The sequence below is a fragment of the Haliotis rubra genome, unplaced genomic scaffold (assembly GCF_003918875.1).
Source record: "Haliotis rubra isolate DU_JTF1 unplaced genomic scaffold, ASM391887v1 Scf419, whole genome shotgun sequence".
Taxonomy (NCBI): Eukaryota; Metazoa; Mollusca; class Gastropoda; order Lepetellida; family Haliotidae; genus Haliotis; species Haliotis rubra.
In genome coordinates this window covers 713,550-735,799 of record NW_025767101.1, presented here as the reverse complement: position 1 = coordinate 735,799, position 22,250 = coordinate 713,550, and the positions used below count along the sequence as shown (strand labels likewise).

Here is a 22,250-nt window from a genome sequence, read left to right as displayed (position 1 = left end):
ATCAGACTATAAGAACATCACGAACAAGTGAACTGAAGTACTAGCAACCAGTAGATAGTGAAAGTAGAAGTACACGGTTACGATTTGGCAGGAAGGGTTGCTCATTACCTTCCGGCCTTGAAGCTGTTCCAGAGAGGTTGGGATTTCCACTAGACTGGATGGAGCATTCAGGGTCAGCGAAGAGAACTGACTGATCACATGGGGGGTGTGGGTCACTGGCCTGGTCTGAAACAAGCAAGTGTCTTGTGAGGATTAGCACGTCCACTGTCTGAATTGTTAGGCTTAGTTACATACTCTGTTATGACATTTCAATCCCAGAGTTGGCATGGTTACAGTGCTCTTCACACAGCATAAGGTTTAGTGGTGGATCATGGGTTGGAGAATTGTTTTGCAACAGCACTTATTTACGACTAAATAACAGAAAAGTAAAGTTATTGTCTTATTGAAAAATATATATATATATATTTAATGCTATTATTTGTTAGTTCTATTTGTATTTCATTTGGCTTCAAAATGTTCACATTGTTTTCATGCATTATTGCATTTTACCTAAAAAGCATTTGACAAAGGAACAACATTATTGCAGAATAAACAATATAGGTCTGCCTAGGAAGTGTCAGCCAAAATGGGCTATTGCTTTTGCAGAAAATAAACATATAAACTGTTTCATCCATGTTAAAAATACTTATGGAACCTTGTGTACAAAAAGTACCGACCATAGAAAGTTTGAGGCTACGGCGGCGGCTCTTACTGGTACGGCGACCAAGGGGAGGGAATTCCTCCTCATCTGATCTCCGCAGAAGGCGATACCCATCCTCGTTCTCAAGTGCAGGGGCACATGCTGTAATGAAACAAATAAAACAGATTAATTTCTCAGGTGAAAAAAAACCCAGGTCTGGTACTCATAAAATGCTATAAATACCAAACTTTCAAAATTTCATCCAAACTTGACTCAAACATTCTTCAGTCAGGTTAACCACATAAAAACTTCCTCATCAGTTTCTGGTGGTTTGTTTTTTGTTCAACACTGCATGCACAAATATTACAGCTGTGTGACAGTAGCCTGTTAATGCACTCTGTGCCAAACCTTTAAAGTCCAAAAACTTGGCTTTTAGCATCACTTCCTGAAACTTTTAGTGTTGTTATTTATTAGGCCAGACCAATTTTATTTTTTTGTTTTACAGATTTTTGTCCTCAGAAAACCTAAAGGCAGGAGGGAAAAAAAATAATAATAAAAATAACCAGTCGAAGTAATATTCCTTTTAAATACTAAAAGTATTTTACTTTTGGCAGTTTATGAAGTGTATATGGGGCAAAAAACAATCTAAAAACATTTTCTTGCACATTTACATTTTTGGCCAATGAAAATATTAAAATTTTATTTTGTGAGCGGGGAAAATTAATTTTATTTTTATTATTCTTGAAAAAATACAACCGGCGGATCCTTAAAACAAGAAATAAAATTGGTCTGGCCTTAGATGATTTTACAACACCTAGTCTTGTGCATCAGACAAGTGGCAATATCAGACTGCTCAAGTCTGTACCAGATAAACAATATACTTTCTTTGAGAATGGATCCATACAGGCTTAACTGGTACCGATTCAGAAAAGAGTGAATGAGTGAGTTTAGTTTTTACACCACTTTTAGCAATATTCCAGCAATATCACGACAGGGGACACCAGAAATGGGCTTAGAGTTATATTGGACAGATTTGGACAACATTAGCATTTCATGATTTAACTCTTGAGATAAGACAATGTCAAACCTAGACTACTACTGGCTGCCTCTTCTGTGGGATGTGAGGAGGCGGATGCATCGGTGGTGTCGCCACTGGGACCTATCTTTTGAAGATACTGTATAAGGGTATTACAGAGGCTCTTCTCATCCTCAAAGGGCTCCTTCAGCGCCTCCATCTCCTCTCTAAAACAGCATGTTCATCTCATTGAGTCACCTGACAATGTCATTAAAAAATCCAGAGTTTGAAATATAGATCTGTTCATCATAGCTGGTGACATTCAAGAAGAACCTGTCACATTTACCTGTTGACTATCACTTTTACGTACAAGTAGATAGTAACTGACTAAAAGTCAAATAAGCAGAACACAAAAAAAGTTCTAACTGTATCTGGTCACAATGTTTGATATCAACATCAATCAATCACATACTGAGTGCTCTACAGTGTGATATAAGTTGTATGTTCCTCTCGAGGGTTATACGGTGTGATGTACGCCTCTTTGTAACAGTGTCACCCGACCGGTGACTTGTGACTTAACATCTCACCACCATGTTAAATGTACAAAAGATCATTTTATTTTATTTTGAAGATAGATAAGCTCGCTACCGACTATTTGACATGTAAACAAAATGGTGTCTGCCTCTCGACTGGATTTTCAAAATCAGTGAAACATATTCTGACAAGCATAAAACTGCCATAAAAATGGTTAATTATGTTTAACTTGAGCGTGCAAACAATTCAAAGTATAAAATAGTTTAAATAAAGCAGTGAAAGTCGGTAAAATAAGTGTGTACATAGTGAACTCAAAAACAGCTAATCGAACAGTTTTTGAACTCTGTGCACTACATGCCTCAAATTACGATGTCAAACAATCGTTAGCGACACGGCTTCTCGGTGGATTGTTTGGCGGTTACCGTAGTAATGGGTAATATTTTTTCCAGCTGTCACCCTCCTGGGATGACTTTGTTAGAGTTCAAGGTGTTAGAAAGGGTGTATCTCCTTACATTTCCTTCTGCTGAGCCTCTAACAGTGCTCGTCTCTCCTCCTCTCTTTTTCTGAAACTCTCTGCTCGCTGTCTCTTCATGGTATCTTGAAATACATCCCTCTGTTTTCGGAATTCAGACACAATACTACGCTTTCTCTCATATAATTCGTTGATTTCTAAAAAATAATGAATATGGAGGTGATGTTTAATTCTCAAATAGCAAAAGTCACAAGCTGATGAGAAGATTATCAAGGGGAGATAATTCTTCTTGTACTAACAACATTCAAAAATAACACTAAGCCAGCCACATACAAGCAATGTCATTCAGGCAAACAATATCATACTTCATGAATTGATATCAAAGCAGCCCCGGCTTTATTTGTACTTCTCAAGAATGTCACATAATGATACAAAATATATGCCATAATTCTTCATACTAATCAATACTTCTGGCAAAGCACGGAATCTAATATTTAATTTCTAGTATTAAGATTCTTCATAAAAAGCAAGGAATCAACAACAGTGTGACTTCCTTAAGTGGCATTTAGAAGCTGGTATGATGAAGTGGAACTCTTTTTATGGATAGACAACTTCTTTGTTGCAGCAGTTGCGACGTTTCGGTGTAGATCCTAACACCGTTGACATTTGTTTCATAACGGTGTTAGGATCTACACCGAAACGTCTCAACTACTGCAGCAAAGAAGCTGTCTATCCATAAAAAGTGTTCCACTTCAACAACAGTGTGGGTTGAAAGGCTTTGGGTTTGGTTCAGTATCAATTATCTCCCCTTATTTCACATTATCTCCCCTTAGACCATGCCTCTGACATGACCGATCTGAATGCTTTTCAGTAGTTACCTTTTTTAAGTACTTCTGCCCGCGATTTGTTGGCGGAGTTTTTCTTTCTGATGTCCTCTTCCTTAGCCTTCAACTGGTTGACAGTACGGAAGTAGTGCTGGAAAGGTAGATTACAGTGCAATCTCAGTATATGAGTGAGTGATTGAGTTTAGTTTTACACCGCTTTTAGCAATATTCCAGCACTATCACGGCAGGGGACACCAGAAATGGGCTTAACACATTGTACCCACGTGGGGAATCGAACCCGGGTCTTCGGCGTGACGAGCGAGCACTTTAACCACTAGGCTACCCCAGCGCCCCAGAATGATATAAATGCCAAGTGACCAATCAATGACTAAATGATGGGCCAAATATCAATTATACAGAGCTGAAGTGGAAAAGTTCACAAAGAAATTGAGGTATTTTTATTCAAACAGTTAAGAAATATCCCACTCTGATATATAGAACATCTCACACAAAAATAAATTTACAGTGCTAGCCAATGGTCACTTCAGTTCAAGTTACCATTTCAGGGATTTTAAGCAACAATGCAGGACACACCAGGAATAGGCTTCATACATGTCCCGTGTGTGGAAGCAAACTGAGGCGTTCAGTGTGAACAGCAAACACATTAACAACTAGACTCTCCCACTGCCCCTCAACATATGACAGAGCTGCACTCACGTCGCGCTCCTCCCTCATACGCCGCTGTCTGTCCCGACTCTCATCAATCTCCTTCTTCATAGACAGGTAGGAACTGAAACACAACACACAGTGAGAGAGCATTTATGCCTCTGTGGTGATGCAGGGGTGGAAATAACTTTAAAATTGCTAGTGTACTCCGGAACAGTGGCACATGTAAAATCACTTGCCCTGATAATTTTTCCACTATAACATCCGTTTTCTTGTTGATTTTTTAAAATAAACAACATAATTAATGTTGTAAAGTCAACTGGACACCGGTACAGTGTAATATACAAATCTGCTTGCCCGACAGAAAAAAACACTGGACTTTGACGTCGGGCAATGGGTTTATTTCCACCCTTGTGATGGCAATATTTTAGTAATATCCCTATGGGGAACACAACAAATAGTCTTCACACAGTTTACCCATGTAAATCCCAACAACCTTAGATGAAGACACTGATTCTGCTGTAGAGTGAGTGAGTGAGTGAGTTTAGTTTTATGCCACTCTCAGCAATATTCCAGCTCTATGGCAGCGGTCTGTAAATAATCGAGACTGGATCAGACAATCCAGTGATTAACAGCATGAGCATCGATCTGTGCAATTGGGAAGCGATGACATGTGTCAATCAAGTCAGCGAGCCTGACCAACCGATCCCGATAGTTGCCTCTTACGACAAGCATAGTTGCCTTTTGTGGCAAGCCTGGATTGCTGAAGACCTATTCTACCCCGGATCTTCACGGGTTGATTCTGCTGTAGACAATCAGCTTTCTGGTAATCAATTATTACTACTTACTACTTGAAAGTACATTTCATGTTAAATTCAGCCTCTTGTGTGCCAATCAAAATTAGGAGAATATATTGTATCATTTGATACTCTTACAAACATAAGATGATTAATCCTTTATTACTGCAGAAAACCTTTACCATCTGACATATGTAGACACATCATTTTCATGTCCATAACAATATGGCTGAATATATGTTCAATTCATGGACAAACAGTTGACATAACAAACCTCAGCATTTTCTTGGATCTCTTCAAGCTGTCTATCTCAGCAACAATCTTCTTTTCCTGTGACAGTTTGAAGTTCTGTACCTTCATGTTCCACTCCAGTTTCCTACAAGAATAAATATTTAGTGCAATAGACATCATTCAAAGCTTAAACATATGTTCTGTTGTACTATTTACCAGGGATTTACATGGAGTCCTGTATTTGAGGGTCCCTTCAGTGATCCTGGACAACAAAATGGGATCCCAGACACTTAAATATTATTATTAATACTGTTATTGTATTGTGTATCATGATCATCACATTGTTACAGTAATTAAATTGCAAATAATACCACAGCCCAGCTAGTAGCAAACTCAGTGATAACTTATTGTTACTTGATGGGAATTTTTATGTATTTGACTTTTTCTGAGTCCCTGTGGACACGCTACTAAATTTTGTTGCGTCCATTGTCAACTTTTATGCGTAAAGGACACAGGAATTCGCATCCTGTAAATCCCTGCTATTACTATGTGTGCCTTACAAAACAATTGTGATTAACATACACAACACTGCGTTACTGGTTTGGAATTGTTTTATCATCAACACATCATGGATATTCCATAAGTTCCACACTTTTGGACCAGGCAAATCTGTGATTGATGTTATGAGCAATACTGTCAAGGTAAAATGACACACACACTCAACCAATTCATCAAGTTTGACAACCCACTTCATTTATGTTGATTGGTATGACAAGCAGTAGGTTGCCAGGGTTATTGAGGACAAAATGTTCCAAATAATCTTGACGCTGTTGCTATGTTGTAGTTGTACCTCAGGTGATCACAACATTATAAGTTGTTCATGGGGGACAGGGAGCTTCAGGCCCAGGGAACATAACAAACATAGAGGGTACATCAATGTTTGAAGCACGGGTATTGGATTAAAATAAGGAGTACTGAAGTGAGGTGAGGTGAGGTGAGGTGAGGTGAAATTGGGTGTAACGACGTGCTTGAGAATATTTCGCTCATATGACGACGTGCATGTGTGTGTATGTGTATGTGCGGCTGCTTGTACTAGCCCAGACTTAAGCTGGTTTTATAGTGCTAGCCCACTGAGATACCATGCCGCAGTGAAGCATGAATACCCCACTCAGACACATTATACTGACTCCGAGCCGACCAGTCCTTGTTGTACCCATTAATGCCGAACGCCAGGCAGGGACCAACAAGTACCATATTTTCACGTCTTTTGGTATGACGCGGTCAGGGATCGAACCCGCGACCTTCCACTCTCGAGTACTGAAGTTAGGCAACAGCCCAAACACCACCACTAAAGTACCAAACGAATTCCCACAGTTTGGCATTTCCAGCGGGTAAAATAGGGAATGTTACTCACTTGTAAGCAGGGTACATTGATTGGCTCAGACAATCAGAAAACAACATTTCTATGTGAGGTAAGGTAATACCTGATGGCATCATTGTGCTTCTCCTCCGTAGTGTAGTGGAGGCTGGACTGCAATTTGGACAGAGCATTCATCTGAAAACACAACAAGCATTGTCACTAAGGTGACATAACCCCCCGCCGCAATTAATATACAAAACTAGTACTAAAAAATTGCTTATTGAAAAACATTCAAGTGAGGTCTTGAAAGTCTATGAAGAAATTCCAGTGAACCGTTCTTGAAATATCTTGCTGACAATTCAGGTTAACATGCTGAAACCTTCAAAGTGCCCTCGTGACCCTAAAAATTATGTGAAGGTCACCAAAATTGACTGGGCCCTTGGCCTTCCCTCAATAAGCTTGGTGTCAAATATGAAGAAAATCCACTGAATATTTTTTGCGATATCTTGCTGACTATCTTAACATGCAATTTAACATGCTGAAATCTTTAAAGTGTCTCTGTGACCTTGAAAATTATGTGAAGGTCACCAAAATCGACTGGGCCCTGCGCCTTCCCTAGATAAAGCTTTGTATTAAATATGAAGAAAATCCAGTAAACGGTTCTTGAGATAGCTTAACATGCAGGTAAAACGTGAAAGTCCCCTTGTGACCTTGAAATGAAGGTCAAGGTCACCACACCTGACTTGGACCTTTCTTATACTGTGATGAACCTAGGTACCAAATATGAAAAGAATCTAGAGAACGGTTCTTAAGATATTCCAATTCGTACGGACGGACGGACGGACGGACGGACGGACGGACGGACGGAGCCTAATACTATATCCCCCGCTTCGCGCTAAACGCACGGCAGGGGATAATAAGTAACCCTATGTAACATGGCAAGTCCAATATAGAGATTCTAATATGAATCTGATATAGAGTCAATTTGGCTCAATACGAATACAGTCTACTACAATTAAACACAAGGCTGAACATAATTTACCCTTGTCAACTTGAGGAACATAAAACTACAATACACTTCATACCTATTGACACTAACTACTGCAAGTTCTGACCACTTAAATACATACTTTGTTTATGAAACAATCAAAATGTTTATCGGTTTATCTTGCATGTTAAGCATAACATAAATCTGCTTATATAGTCAAATGGTAAAAATATGCAAGCATAGCTCTCAGCAATATTCCAGCAATATTCCAGCAGCCTGTATGTAATCAAGTCCAGGTACTCATGTTATACTTGTACAATGTTACGCATTATGTGCCAGCAGGAGCTCTCTGTCAACTGGAAATTATTTTCCAGATAACTGTATCCGGAACTGCTCTTTGAGAACATATGAGTGTTTAATCAACATACTCTGATAAACAAATTGTGTGATTGGCTACCTGATGTCATTAACTAGAATCCACCCAATCAGGGTATGACAATAAACCAGGTGACTGAGTATGTCACCACAATCTGATTTATTTCTGATGTCAGCACAGGCTGCTGGAGATGTAGTCTTACCCAGAACCCCAGGAGGCCTGTTCTAAATGTTTAATAACAACGTTCGCCATCTTACCTTCTGCGTTATGGCCTGATTGAGGGTTTTCAGGTCAGAATCTACCTTCTTCCTCCGCTCAAAGGTAGCGTCTTTCTCTGCTCTTATATTCTTCAGGGAATCCTCACCTCGACCTCCAATTGATTTCTGCATCCAGTCAAGGCATCTTTACTGAAGAATTTAAGCTTTACGTATACCAACATACCTCAGAATAATATATTATTCTTCAAATAATGTTCAAAGCTGAGCTATTAATAAGACCTTTAGATGAGTGAGTGAGTGAATGAGTGAGTTTAGTTTTACTCTGCACTCAGCAATATTCCAGCTATATGGCGGCAGTCTGTAAAAAATCGAGTCTGGACCAGACAATCCAGTGATCAACAGCATGAGCATCGATCTGCACAATTGGGAACCGATGACGTGTCAACCAAGTCAGCGAGCCTGACCACCCGATCCCGTTAGTCACATCTTACAACAAGTATGGGTTACAGAAGATCAATTCTAACACGGACCTTCTTAGGTCAGACCTCTAGATGAAATTTGAATTAATAATACACTCAGAGTTCTATCCTAGATCATTCATCACTTGAAGAAAACCCACTGAAGAAACCTTGTTCTATTTACAATAATACTTCAACCAAACACATTGCTAATCATCCTAAAATGGGTCATTTAGTCAGCTATTAAGTCCAGTTCTGATTGCAAGGATACAAGTTCTGCTTCCTTCTCACGGATCTCTACCATGAGAGCATCCACCTCATCATCCAATCGCTTTTTGCTTGGTGGGCGTGTCCGCCGTAATGGCTCTGGGGAGAGATAAATAAGGATAATATTAAGTAAAACTTTAATAGGATTAAGATTAAGAACAAAGAAATGTAATTCAAGGCAGAGATGCTCACCTGAAACATTCAAAGTGAGTGTATGACATTGTGGCTTTAGCCCAGCCCAGTGCCTCTGTCTCTTCCAATTTGAACCCACACCCTCAGTCAGGCACCTAATCGCCAGCACACAAAGTGTGACGACTTTGTAGAAGCCACAGTGGCTGAGCAGATTAGGCGTCTGACTTTATGTGCTGGTGAATAGGTGCCTGACTCTGAGGGTTTGAGTTTGAATCCCAGATGGGACTCAACCCAACAAAAGTATTACAATCGGTACTAGTGTTGTGAATTTGGTAAAATCTCATAATTGATGACTGGTTCATTACAACCGATCAATCATCGAAAATAATTGGTTAGCGTCATTTTTCAATTTTTTCCAGTTATGTTAATGCACAAAAAGTAAAGAAAAAACAGGTAGTTCTTTGGGGTGTTTTTTAGATTGCACACAAAGCATTTGCAAATTTCACATCTTTAAAGGATGACTAGTATGTTAGGAACATAAATTTCCTTTAAGTCATTAAGATAAATTCAATCATGACTTGGAACGAGCTTCTAGTCCTAAATAATGGAACAGACACAACCAGCTTTGTGAAAAGTATTGTTAATGCAAACATATGTTCCAAAATTGTGTTCGTCAAGAGAAAACATGATCGATTGCTTCGTCGTTTAGTCGCAGTGACCAATCTTTAGTCACAGAGACCAATCTTCGATTATTTCAATTAATCGGACCACCACTAATCGGTACTTTACTGAGAAAGTGTAATCCCAAACATAACATATGTTACATTTGACCACTTTCTAAATGCCATGGTGTATTCAGGTGCTAAGCTATATACTACTTTGTGGAAACCTATGAGCATCTGTATAGTGCTGAGTCCTGACTACAGACAACCATGATCAGGGGCAACCTGAATATAAACCAACATAACATTTCTGGTAAAGGGATACAATTCTGCACAGCAATTAATGGTCCCTTATACGTCAAGGTCACTGTCACGACGACATTAAAGTAATATCCTTTAAATTGAAGGACTAGTGTCATATTCATTCATCAGGGGTGGAAATAACTTTAAAATTGCTAGTGTACTCTGTTACAGTATCACACGTAAAATCACTTGCCCTGATAAGTTTTCCACTATACCGGCCGTCTTCTTGTTGATTTTTTAAATAAACAACATAAGTAATTAACATTGGAAAGTCAACTGGACACCGGTACAGTGTGATATACAAATTTGCTTGCCCACCAGAAATAAACACCGGACTCGGACGTCGGGCAATGGGTTATTTCCACCCCTGTTTATGTTCTTTTGAAAATATAATTTCATTGTTCACAACTATGGTTATGATGGCAAAAGTTGAGTGCTGATAATGTTGGAAAAAAATTGACAATCTGATAATTAATCATATCATCAATACAACTTGATCACTGTTCTACTTTTTGATAGGGAAAGATACAATATGGGCTTTGATAGAAATCTTAGTTTTTTTATTCAACATCTTTCATGCAAGTATTTGAAATTACTTTGCTTAACGGTCAGGAATATTCCAGTTACATCATGGTGGTCTAAAAATGACTGAATGTTGAGCTAGGAAATCAGTGAAGGGCATTATTAGCAATTTACCACAAACAGTAAATGCTGTCCCCAAGCCTGACCTCAAAAACCTCTTGGTCAACTCACACAGGGAGGTAAGGAGGTCAAGCGAGCATCACCACAGGTTTTCTTAACAAATAAACCAGAAGGTTGCATTCCTGACTTGGAAATCATTAAAACATATAAACTACAGAGAAATGTGTGGCTATAAAATGCAGGTACAGCAATATATGAATGAACACCTCCACAAAGCTCAGGCAGTATTACATCATTACTATAATTAGTGACAGCATGACCTATTTCTGCCCATGTGGCAGCTTTCAGCATGTGCTTGGCCAAGAGCCAAGTCCGTGTTGTCAGGGTCGAGGGTCAACATTTCATCAGCAAAAGGAGCTTATCATTGAGTTTTGGTGATGTCGTGGAGTGACACTCATATTTCTTAAAGAAATCTAACTTGGTTTTGTTAATCACTCAGGTATCCATTTCATCAAAAGCTACCGTACACAATTTTTTAATAACATGCTAACTTCTATTGAACATGACTGTGATGACAAAGAATCGATACCAACAAATATATTCAGCCTTCGATTTTGTTTGTATTAAATATTTTAAATCTTCATAACAGCTAACTAATAAATGCTTAATGAATCCTTCTGAATATACCCTAAATAATACCCACATACCACCCCAGCTCACAAATAAATACCTGACCACACACCAAGTGCAGATTTGCATGTGTGCAAATACCAGAGATATATGTTTAAAATAAACAGGGTTTATTCCGGGCCTTCAGGTTTCTGACAGTATGATTTAGAGGACTCTCTTAACATTTCTTTCTCAAATTTCAAACATTCCAAAGACTCATCCAATATACACACATCTGCTAATGAGAATACACCCAAGTACATTTGCTAAAAGTGATGACTGAAAGAAATTTTACATTAATCGTTTGTTTGTGTAAGTATCTGCACAGTACATGAATATTATAAAAATACATTTAGGATTAATATTTGGTCTTTAATAATGCTTAAAACAACTATCAAATAAGGTCATGATCCATATTTTTTAAGCCACTTTTATGAATTTCTGCTAATGAGAATACGCCCAAGTACATTTGCTAAAAGTGATGACAACATGAGTAAGAAATATTACATTCCCAGTAGTTTGTGTAAACCAGTAAATATTACTTTGTCAGCACATTACAATGATATAAAAATACATTTATGAGTAATTTGTGTGTGCATTTGAATTTGAATAATGATCAAAATATTTAGTCAAATTTGGTTGTCATGGTCCATATTTCAAAGCAATTCATATGAATTTCAGCTACAAAAGAGCACAGCTCAGTATTAATTTCCAGAACAAAAATGTTGATAACCTAAGCCATAGCTATAGTCACACGACAAACTTCCTCACAGATGATGAAAGGTTAACCTCATTGCACCTCTCACACCCTTCAAGCCTCAACCACAGGTAACAGTCAATTAACAGAGTTGCATACCTCTTGCAGAAAGCATCGTGAAACTGCGTCTTCATTAAAGTTGATGTTCATTTACAAAAGCAACAGGAATCCTGTCTATGAACCACCACAATCTCCTGCAGTTGATCAACACCCAAAACACTGCTAAGGAAGACGCTATTTTTAGCTCCATACTGCATGACTCAGTGTACAGCCAATCAGGTATGAACACATTCGTGGGGAAATCCAAAGTATAGGGTGTGAACTCAGGTAACTCAAATGATGAAACAGGTGAAGAATTGTCTTTACTCTGAACAGGGAATCTTTAGAGTTTATTCATGTCCATGTCATATACACTGTATTCTCCAGCTATCCAGAACTTCCTGTATGCTTCCTGGGATGTACTGAATTAATACCATGTTTGGTCTAAAACTATAATCCTTAGGCCTTGGAAAAACATCAAAGATTTTGTAATGCATTGGAATAGGTAAAGAATTGACAATTTTCTTGAGTGTTTGATATCTCTTAAATATGTTAGACTGTTGTACCCTGCTATCACTTGCAGTGTCATGTGGAATAGTCTTGATTCTACATTAACATCATCTAACACTGAAAATCAAATGTCACCCCTTCATTAGTCCAACATTATTTATTGTGTTGGACAGAAGCAGAAATTGAAGCATACCGTGATTCAATATAAGACTCATTAATTGGACAGACTCCATCAAGAATGACCCAAGTTTAGCTTCTTTATCTCAATTTGTCAACATTGTCAGTTTAGTCTTTGTTGCAAAACAAACTTTATGCATCAGACATATTCACTATACTGTTGATGAAACAATCGTTTTCAATAACAGTCACTTGGCATTTAATTAGGCCAGCAATTACATACCCATTCTGCAGCATTTTCTGCAAACAATGTGAAATGTACCCTGGTACACAATCATGTATATTTTTCATATAACAGGGGTGCTTACAGAGATTACCAACAGACTGGTTTTGAAGCTAATCAAGGGGTGCTTAGGGACCATTCATGTATTTTATGTTAGGGTGGGTCAGGGTGAATAATGGACAGCTTCTAATAGAAGGCCATAACAAAATAATACACTTACTCACAAGAGTAATGTGAAAATGGAATTTTATGGTGAAATATAAACTACATCCACAACAAATCTTTGCAGGGAGAGCCATTAAGAAAATGTACTAGGGCATGGAAAGAGTCGTTCAAAAACATGACAAGCATCAAAACAATTATTTATGGAACCAGTTGTCAAATTCATTCTTCACAAGATATCTTAGATATCCATGCAAACTTTCATTAAAATAACTTTATAGATTTGGAGAAAACTTCTCATTTCACACAGTTTTCACTTGGCCAAAAAAGCATTGAGAATGGCCAACTCTATAAAATATTTAGTAGGTACCAAAATATAAATACCATAGGACACACTCAAGGAATGCAAGGCGGCTGGGTCCGCTCTCATTTCAGACATTTCAGATTAACAAGATAATCAAAACATCAAAGAGATTTCTGCTTCTGAAGACTTTTGTTAGTTTTGTTTGAATATTCGCTTGCTATGATAAAAATATTTCAGCAATATCACAGCTAGGGGTGACTATTGAGGGTAAGTCAATTACTAAACTATCGATAGTCACATATACTATCAATGCATCAATAGTTTTTCGTTTCTACCATCGATTAATTGCTATCGGAGATTCCACAATTGCAATCCATAGATAGTTTGATGCATCGTCACAGCCCTAATCACAGCTCATCCACAAGAGTTGGGACCAGACAATCCAGTGATTGATGTTACAAGCAACAATCCAAGATGACAGGGCAGGACTACACACAATGTGACATGTCAGACATTGTCAGTGTCTGTCTACTTGATCAATCAATTCAAGACTTACAACTAGCAGTAGATGCTGGGAGATGCTGACTAATGCTTTGTTTCTTTACATATATATTTTTAATAGAAACAAATAATTCTATTTAAATCGTAAAGGAGCCCCAATGAGATTCAGACCTGAAGCAAAGAAAAATCTAGATCTGCTTCATTAAGAGCTAGCATGTGAAGATCCGGGTTAGAATTAGACCTTCAGTAAACCATGCTTGTCGTAAGAGGTGACTAACGGGATCGGGTGGTCAGGTTCGCTGACTTGGTTGACACATATCATCGTAACCCAATTGCATAGATCGATGCTCATGCTGTTGACCACTTGATTGTCTGGTCTATTCTAAGCCGGAGTCTGTACAATGGAGAAAAGTTTTCAACTTGTCCACAGGTAACTAAGATGATTGTATGTCATCATATCCTTCTTGTAGGTTCATAATGTCAATCACTGGATTGTTTGGCCCAGAGCAGATTGTTTAAATACTACCATCACCTAACTGGAAAATTGCTGAGTTAGGTATAAAAGAACAAACAAACCAAAACAACAAATACAGATCAAGCCCTTCAGAATATCACAAATCCCTTACATGTCAACGCTTTGAAACAACAGCGTCACAGTCTATCAATCATCATAGCACAGAAGCATGTCCTTGTGTTATTCATTGTTCCAAATACATGTGACCTGCGATCATGATGGAACAGTATGATGCAGACATGCTTGAATGTTTAATGAGTCATCAACATCAGGGAAAGTGAGCATGAGAATCCAGAGGGTTCACAACTCATGTTAAAAAAGTTAAATATTCAGGGGGTCCCTTGATTGAAGTACCATTGCTGCCATGACCCACCTTCACATAATACAGGTCATGGCTACAGCAGTGTAAGGATTGCTGGTTTGGTGCGTACAAGCTAGTGTTGGGAATTGGTTGAAATCTCACAATTGATGATTGTTTCATTACCAACGACCAATCATCGAAAACAATTGGTTGGCGTCATTTTTCAGATTTTCCTATCCAGGTTGTTATTGCAGATATGTATAACATGATGCAACTTGCTACTTTAAAGTGATGACTATTATCATGAACATAAACTTCCCGGAGTCTTCCACACTTTGTGGATCGGGACCCAGGTCAATGTAGGTTTAAACAAATAAATTGTTGAAACTGTGAGACCCCGGAAAAAACTTATTTGAGAAAACTTTTTAAAGTAAATCCTACTTCCTGATTGTTTGAAAGTCTGTCATACAGAACCTCAAGCCAAATATATCCAAGAAAGCACCACACAAGTCTAGAAAATGTGGCAAGTGTAGATTTCCACAGCTTTGACGAAAGTCTCAGGTCTCCTTTTCATTATATATTTTTTTTTTACTAGGAACTTTTTTTTCTGTAAAATATGTTCATATCAGAGACTAGTTGTTAGTCTAGATTGATTGACAAAGTTGGTAATGCTGCATCCTGGTTCCCTGGTGCTACACTGACAGAGACAAAACTGCACAATGGTACCCTCCACCAGGCAAACAAACATGGCGGACAACGCATGTATTTACTAGTACTACAGAATGCCAAAGAGCAAGTGGTTACTTTTTCTAAGCATTTTCATCAAAGCTGTAACTATGTATTCATCACAATAAAGACGCCTCATGTTACTTTTAATGTAGGCAACAATTACTTAGCTGTTTCTATGCAACAAATGTTGCTGTCAAATAGTTAAATGTTAATAAAGACTTACAGTGATATGTACAGTAATAATTCAAACACGTCGGCCAGCAACAGCACGTCCGTTTTCATGTACAGGTCGTGGTAATCGCCCAAATTCTTGCAGCCCAGTTTGTCCCACACGTTAATCGCGTGCGCGTAATCGTCTTGAGAGATATTGGAATCGGTCAAGTTGCTGTAAAAGCGGTCATTGGGAGGTAATCGAGTCTCATCGAACTTAGACCAATCGTCCATGTACTCGTAGGGGTAGACGCCCCTCCTCAGCAGCAGGGGTCAAATCTCGGTGTCGGTGTATTCATTGGTGATGTCGAAGTCGTCTGTGTCGTTGGCGTTCACCAGACTGTCTAGAGACGACAGCAGGAACTGAACGCTATCGATAAATCTCAGACCGTCTTACGAGAACGAGATGTATTTTTCCATGTTGTTGGTATGCACGTTATGTTGCCGTCGATCTTCGCGATGGGTTGCATGATCAGGTGAGAATCATAACTGCGAACATTGTGAAACACGACAGGGATTTTGATGGTCTTGGGGTTGATTTTGAGCTTCAAGTTGCACTGGCAGTGATCTCTCACGAGATCCCCGTTCAGGGTTTCGTCACACATGTGGCAATTCTTAGATTTCTTATGACTTTGCCAGTCGTCTTGGGTCATACACTTGGGGACGATGGTGTACAACTGTTTCCTGATGATTTTATCTTGGTTTCTCGTCGGGACCTCGGTAGACCGCGGGAGCGTCCGTTTCTCCGTCAGATCGAACAACCACGTAACCAAACCAAACCCGTTTACGCAGAAACTTTTTCGGGGACGACGGCGCGACAGTGTCGACGGTTTTGATGAGGGCTTCGAAGTCGGCGTAGATGACGTAAGGCACGAGCACTTGATGTTTGTGGTTGAAGAATTTTAGCGTGTTTTTCTTTTCGTCGGGCATGTCTATTCGGATGGCCGTCTCTCCCACGCCTCAGCAATCCTCACGGTGCAGGCACCTTTCGCAGAAGTGTTTCTTTTCGTTATGCTTCAATTGATCGTACAACAGTCTGTTGAAATATTTTATCCACGTATAGTGATACTTGTCGCCTTGCTGGAACATGAATATATTGATAGTCTTGCGGTGTTCGTTTGTGAGGGAGCTGATCCTGTGCACAATCATTTTATTCCCTTCGTGTCCGAAGATATTGATGGCTATGTCGTCATTCTGTTTTTCGATTTTGGTGACCTGGGAGATGGGGGTGGGTTCGTCTATGCCGTCCCAGTTGATCCCATCGTCTTCGGGATAGCTTGAAAGTCTGTCTGAATGTGCTTTGGCCGGAAACTTCGCGGATCTGATCGCAACCCTCATGCAATCATCGCCTTTGTTTTTGACGTTGACCATGGCTTGCTTTTTCTTGTAGAAGGGCGGCAAGTCTAGGAATGACCCTCCTTTGAACGGTACGTAGTTTGCTATGTCCAGATAGACTGTGTCCACGACCCAGCCCGAGCCCATGTGCGTGTAGCATTCCAGGGATTCTCGTATTTGTGCAAACGAGATGTCGATGGACGCGTAGACTCGGGTTGAGTCGCGACTTCTTACTTGCCTCTGAAGTAAGGCTGGACGTGCTCGGTGGGTTGTCCATCTGCTGTTTGTCCAGCAACATTTTCACAGTGAGTTGAAATTTGAGGCTTCCCTGATCGTTCAGTTCAGCGGTTTGACGTCGTGACATGCATGTTTTTGTCGACGTCCAGCCTCCAGCCTCTCAGATACTTACCTAAGGCGTCCTTCGTCCGCACAAACTGTAGTTCGACAGGTTTGTGTTCCTCCAGCAGGTCGAGGAGCTCGGCTTTCCTCGTGCGCGAATAACCTCTGAGCCCACGTTCAACGTCACACCGCACCCGGTGTTCGCGCACCACACGGCGAAATTGAATTGATTCTGCCAGAACTGCATTGGGTTGTGGAAGCGAAGCGTGTACTGTTTTCACATTCGTGACCGAAAACCCGTAATTTTTATACACGGCGATGAACCGAACTATGAAATGTAAACCATCCTTTGCATCGACCACAATACTCGGTTGCATGCGATAGGTAGCACTTATATTATCACTTTTAGAATAAAACACTCCCGGTTTACACATATTTGAACTGTAATATTTTAGTATACATATCTACTTTTCAATATGTACGTGACACTTCCGGGAATCACAAGCAGTGAGTCCAAATAACGGACGGCTACTACAGCGTGTGCTCACTCACCGAAGAAATCTTCAAACCCGTGGGAGCACAAGCAGTGAGTCCAAATAACGGACGGCTACTACAGCGTGTGCTCACTCACCGAAGAAATCTTCAAACCCGTAGGAGCCGAACTCAAAATGAACGACTCGAACGTCACGGTCATGTTAGCCAACAACGGAAAAAACGATTTAGTCGATACCGAAGGAGCTGTCAACAACACGCGATACAATCTGATCCAGGCGTTCCGTGGCAGGCTGTTCCACCTGGACGACGTCGAGACCACAGCCGTCTCCAGAAACACGCAGTACACTCTCATCTTCAACGACAACAACAAATGGGTATTAATTAGTGCCTTCCCAAATCGACTGGAATCTCAACATCACGCTCGACTCTCCCTGCGTTTTCACGACAACAAAGATCACTACCTGACGAAAGTCGTGAACAACGGAACGCTTCTCGTGGCTTACGTCCCTACGCAAAGACGCAGCGTGATCGTCAGCACGTTGAGGCAAAGAGTAGCCCACATGCTGTAGAGCAAACCCGGGACGCAAAACGTGGGATTGCAGATGGTATCGGAATTCGACAGCGTGGTAGACGTCCTGGAAAATCTGCCAGCAAAATCCATGCTGTACATCCAAGTCTACCTTGGTGAACCGTCGTCGGCGCGTGACGTGGTCGAAATCGTGAAAGGGATCAAACGTGCGGGTGAACGTTAACGCCTACACCAGTCTGCAGGGAGTCACCGTGACCGTGGAAGACACGATATCGCTCACCAAAATTTTCCTACTTGACAACATACATCTCATGGGTTTAAAGTGCATGTCCGAGGAATTATCTGATAACCAATTGAAAACCATTTCGTAATTTTTTATAAAACAACCGATGAACAACCATCATCCCAAAGTAACGCTAGCCGATCTCGGGGACACGCAGGAATTCGATCTGCCCGGTGAGGAAAACACCTTGTACGTCCTGCACTTAAAAGACAACGTATATGAGCGGGTGTCACTAGCAGACTTCAAACAGCCAGACCGGTTGATCAACATGACCCTCACCTCACCCCACATATCTTTTAAAAACAATGGTTACGTCTCCAAAATTACGAACAACGGGATCCTTCTCACGTCTTTCACTCCAGAGTTTGATGTACAAGTTTTACGAATACCAGCTCACGCGGGCAACATGTTAGCTTCAAACGACGTGGCTTCATATTTGCCAATGGGATATTTTTTATTCAAATTTGACTATCAAATCACACACCACACGCGTAGTAGATGTCTATCTCGCTGACGCTCGTGGGTCAGAACGAACACTTTTTACTGGATGGATAATACGCTGTTTCACCAGACACAATCACCAACGGTGTCGTATCGTCATAAGACCGGGATCGACACCCTTAATAAGCCTCGATGGAGTGTGTGTCATAGAAAATAATCTGATTCATGTCTCGAATATTTATGTGTACGATAATCTAAACCTTATCAGCCACAAATACATCGATCGGTTATTAACGGAAACCAATTAAATGATATTTTTTCTAAAAAAGAGTATATATACAGGATGGGACTGTACCCAGTCGTGGATGAAGTAACAAAAACACTGGAAACCGTAGACGGGTTTCGTTTGGGACAGATATGTGAGATCAAACAACAACTGGAACGTGAACGCAAACGCGGTCGGCATTACAGAAAAAATATCACAGGGCCGTCAATTCCGTGGAAGGTGTTGACAGCGCTCTGGTTTCAGTCAGCATAGGATTAGGCCTAGCAGGTATCGGGTTATTATCCACCATCGTGGCCGCACCCATGGTGCTAGGCATCGAAATAACAGCCGGAGGGGTAGGGTTGATGGGATTGACCCTTAAGTTCATAGCTCGCAGATTGCAACGTGAAGCATTGGAAAACGACGAAATTGGAATTCTAGCCGAAGCGAAGTTAAACACAATAGACGATCATATTTCCACCACGCTCACCGACTCTAAAATCTCAGAGGAAGAGTTTCGTTTGGTGCTATCAGAAATCACAAAATATCACAGAATGAAACAAGAGATTCGGACCAAGTCTCGTAAAAACGCCGTCATCAGCGAAGACGAGAGAAAAAAAAATTCATGGAACAAGGGAAGCAACAGGCCCGACAAGCCTTCATTACGACAACCAAACAAATCATAGGAGATTCACAATAAACTGTTTCACGGACATCAACATAACGTAGCCAGCCATCTCAGCGAGCTGTAGGTAAATAGTTGAGCCGACACATACATACTGCAACTCGCCCACAGCGCTCGCTCAATGCTACTGAGACGGCAGCAGATCGGCCGGAGAACTGCCGAGATGCGGTATGATTTTGTGGAAATCAACATAACGTTGCCAGCCAGCTAGCCAGTCGGCTGTACAACCGAGCCGAGCCACACACTGCGACTTGCCCACAGCGCTCGCTCGGTGATACTGAGATGACGACCTGGGGAGGAAACTACCAAGAGATGCGTTTCATTCACTTTCAGACATCTGTAGCCTCGCTAGTCAGCCTGCCGTGCATCATCATAGCCGAGCCGAGAGACACACACACACTTATACTCGTCCATGGCGCTCGCTCAAAGCAACCCCCGAGACGGTAGCGAGGTGATGACTTCCGATACCTGCGTTTCATTCGGCTAAAAACACCTCTCGCAAGGATAATATATAACAAGTACGACAATACGTTGGATTGTTAGCCTTTCGCAAGACCGATCCCATGCTCAATTAAAAGTCAATATTTCAGAAACTATTCGACCGATTTTCATCAAATTTTGCATGCAACTCAGTAGTAGTATACACAATGGGGCTACGGGATTAAGAACTTCCCAAGGGCTCAAAAAAAAATTAATTGAGCCCTTGGGGGGACCTGGTCCTGTAACCCCATTGTGTATACTACTGAAATTATAAACAAACATGAGATTTATAACAGCAAACAAGTGTCACATGTCACTTATAACAACTTAAGTCAAAGTCATTGTGAAATATACAGTCAGACACTGGGGCCGACAGGTTGTAGACTTCTATTGAACCGTTGGCGAATCTGCCGGATTTGTCAGAGGGTCAGACGCTTTTCGTGAACACTGGTCATCGGTTCCCAATTGTGCAGATCGATGCTCATGCTGTTGGTTACTGGATTATCTGGTCCAGGGGCTATTATTTACAGACCGCCACCATATAGCTGGAATATTGCTACTGTGACATAGGAGGTACGAATGCTACAAGAAAAGTTACCAGATCTTAGCCTTACGAGAGCTTTGTGAAATTTGGCCCGGGTGTTCCAAAATGTTCGTGCAGGATGAGGGAATGGCATTACAGCACAGGGCTACGCTGACCAGGATCCTAAGACATCACATCATGCCCTTCTTCACATGTCACCGGAACCATGTGTTCCAGCAGGAAAATGCCCGCCCCCATACAGCCAGGGTCACATTGGACTTTTTACGTCAGTGTAACATCAAAACCATGGGCCATGGAACATTAAGCATCCTTCTGTGCATAGCTTTTTTGGGCCAACCTCATATATTTACCTACCGGTATACTGAACACACATTTCTGCTTCATGTAAAACCTCCTCATCTGAGTGGGTTTCTCCAGAACTTTTAGGTTACTTTATTGTACCTACTAGTGTTGGGAATTGGTTACAATCTCATAACTGATGATTGTTTAATTACAACCGATCAATCATCGACAGTAATTGGTTAGCATCATTTATTAGATTTTCCTGGTTATGTTTGTTAAAGCACCTAAAATAAAGAAAAAAACATGTAGTTCTTTTTCGGTTTTTGCAAATTGCACACAATGCAGTTGCAAATTTTACATCTTTAAAGGATGACTAGTATATTAGGGACATTACTTTCCTGGACTCTTTAAGATAAATACAAATGTTATGAAGCGTAACAGATAAAACCAACCTTGTGAAAAATATTGTCAATGCAAAACAAGGGTTTCAAAATTGTTTGTGTTTGATTATGAGAAAACATGATCGCTTGATCATTTAGTCATTGCAACCAATCATTGATTATTTAAATTAATCGGACCACCACTAGTACCTACAGGGTAATCCTGGTAGATGATCAATCATTGAACATCACCTCTCATTTTAGTCGTTCTCACAGTCCCTGAACTACATTATGTCTCCTACTGCCCAGCCCTTTCTGCAATGCTAAAGCCCTACAAGTCTACTCCCATTTGAACATCACAAAGTAGTACCAAGTGTGACCATAATGTTTCATTTTTCAACCTCCCATGCAATCAAATTTCTAATGATGTATGTACTAACAAGTTTTGATAACATGACAAATAATGACAGGC

The 22,250-nt window shown here is 40.3% G+C and overlaps 1 protein-coding gene across 1 annotated transcript in view; it reads right to left on the bottom strand.

The window, feature by feature from the left end:
* The window catches only part of LOC124288483 (DNA ligase 1-like), a 31,346-nt gene that overhangs the window by 7,032 nt on the left and 2,064 nt on the right, over positions 1-22,250 (bottom strand). Inside the window, exons 2-11 of the mRNA XM_046725002.1 lie at positions 8,890-8,984; positions 8,200-8,325; positions 6,703-6,773; positions 5,262-5,363; positions 4,242-4,314; positions 3,579-3,675; positions 2,741-2,897; positions 1,767-1,921; positions 717-841; positions 109-225 (exon numbers count right to left, since the gene is read on the bottom strand). Of these exons, the coding sequence (XP_046580958.1) occupies positions 109-225; positions 717-841; positions 1,767-1,921; positions 2,741-2,897; positions 3,579-3,675; positions 4,242-4,314; positions 5,262-5,363; positions 6,703-6,773; positions 8,200-8,325; positions 8,890-8,984 (1,118 nt within the window). The remainder of the gene's footprint in view (positions 1-108; positions 226-716; positions 842-1,766; positions 1,922-2,740; positions 2,898-3,578; positions 3,676-4,241; positions 4,315-5,261; positions 5,364-6,702; positions 6,774-8,199; positions 8,326-8,889; positions 8,985-22,250) is intronic.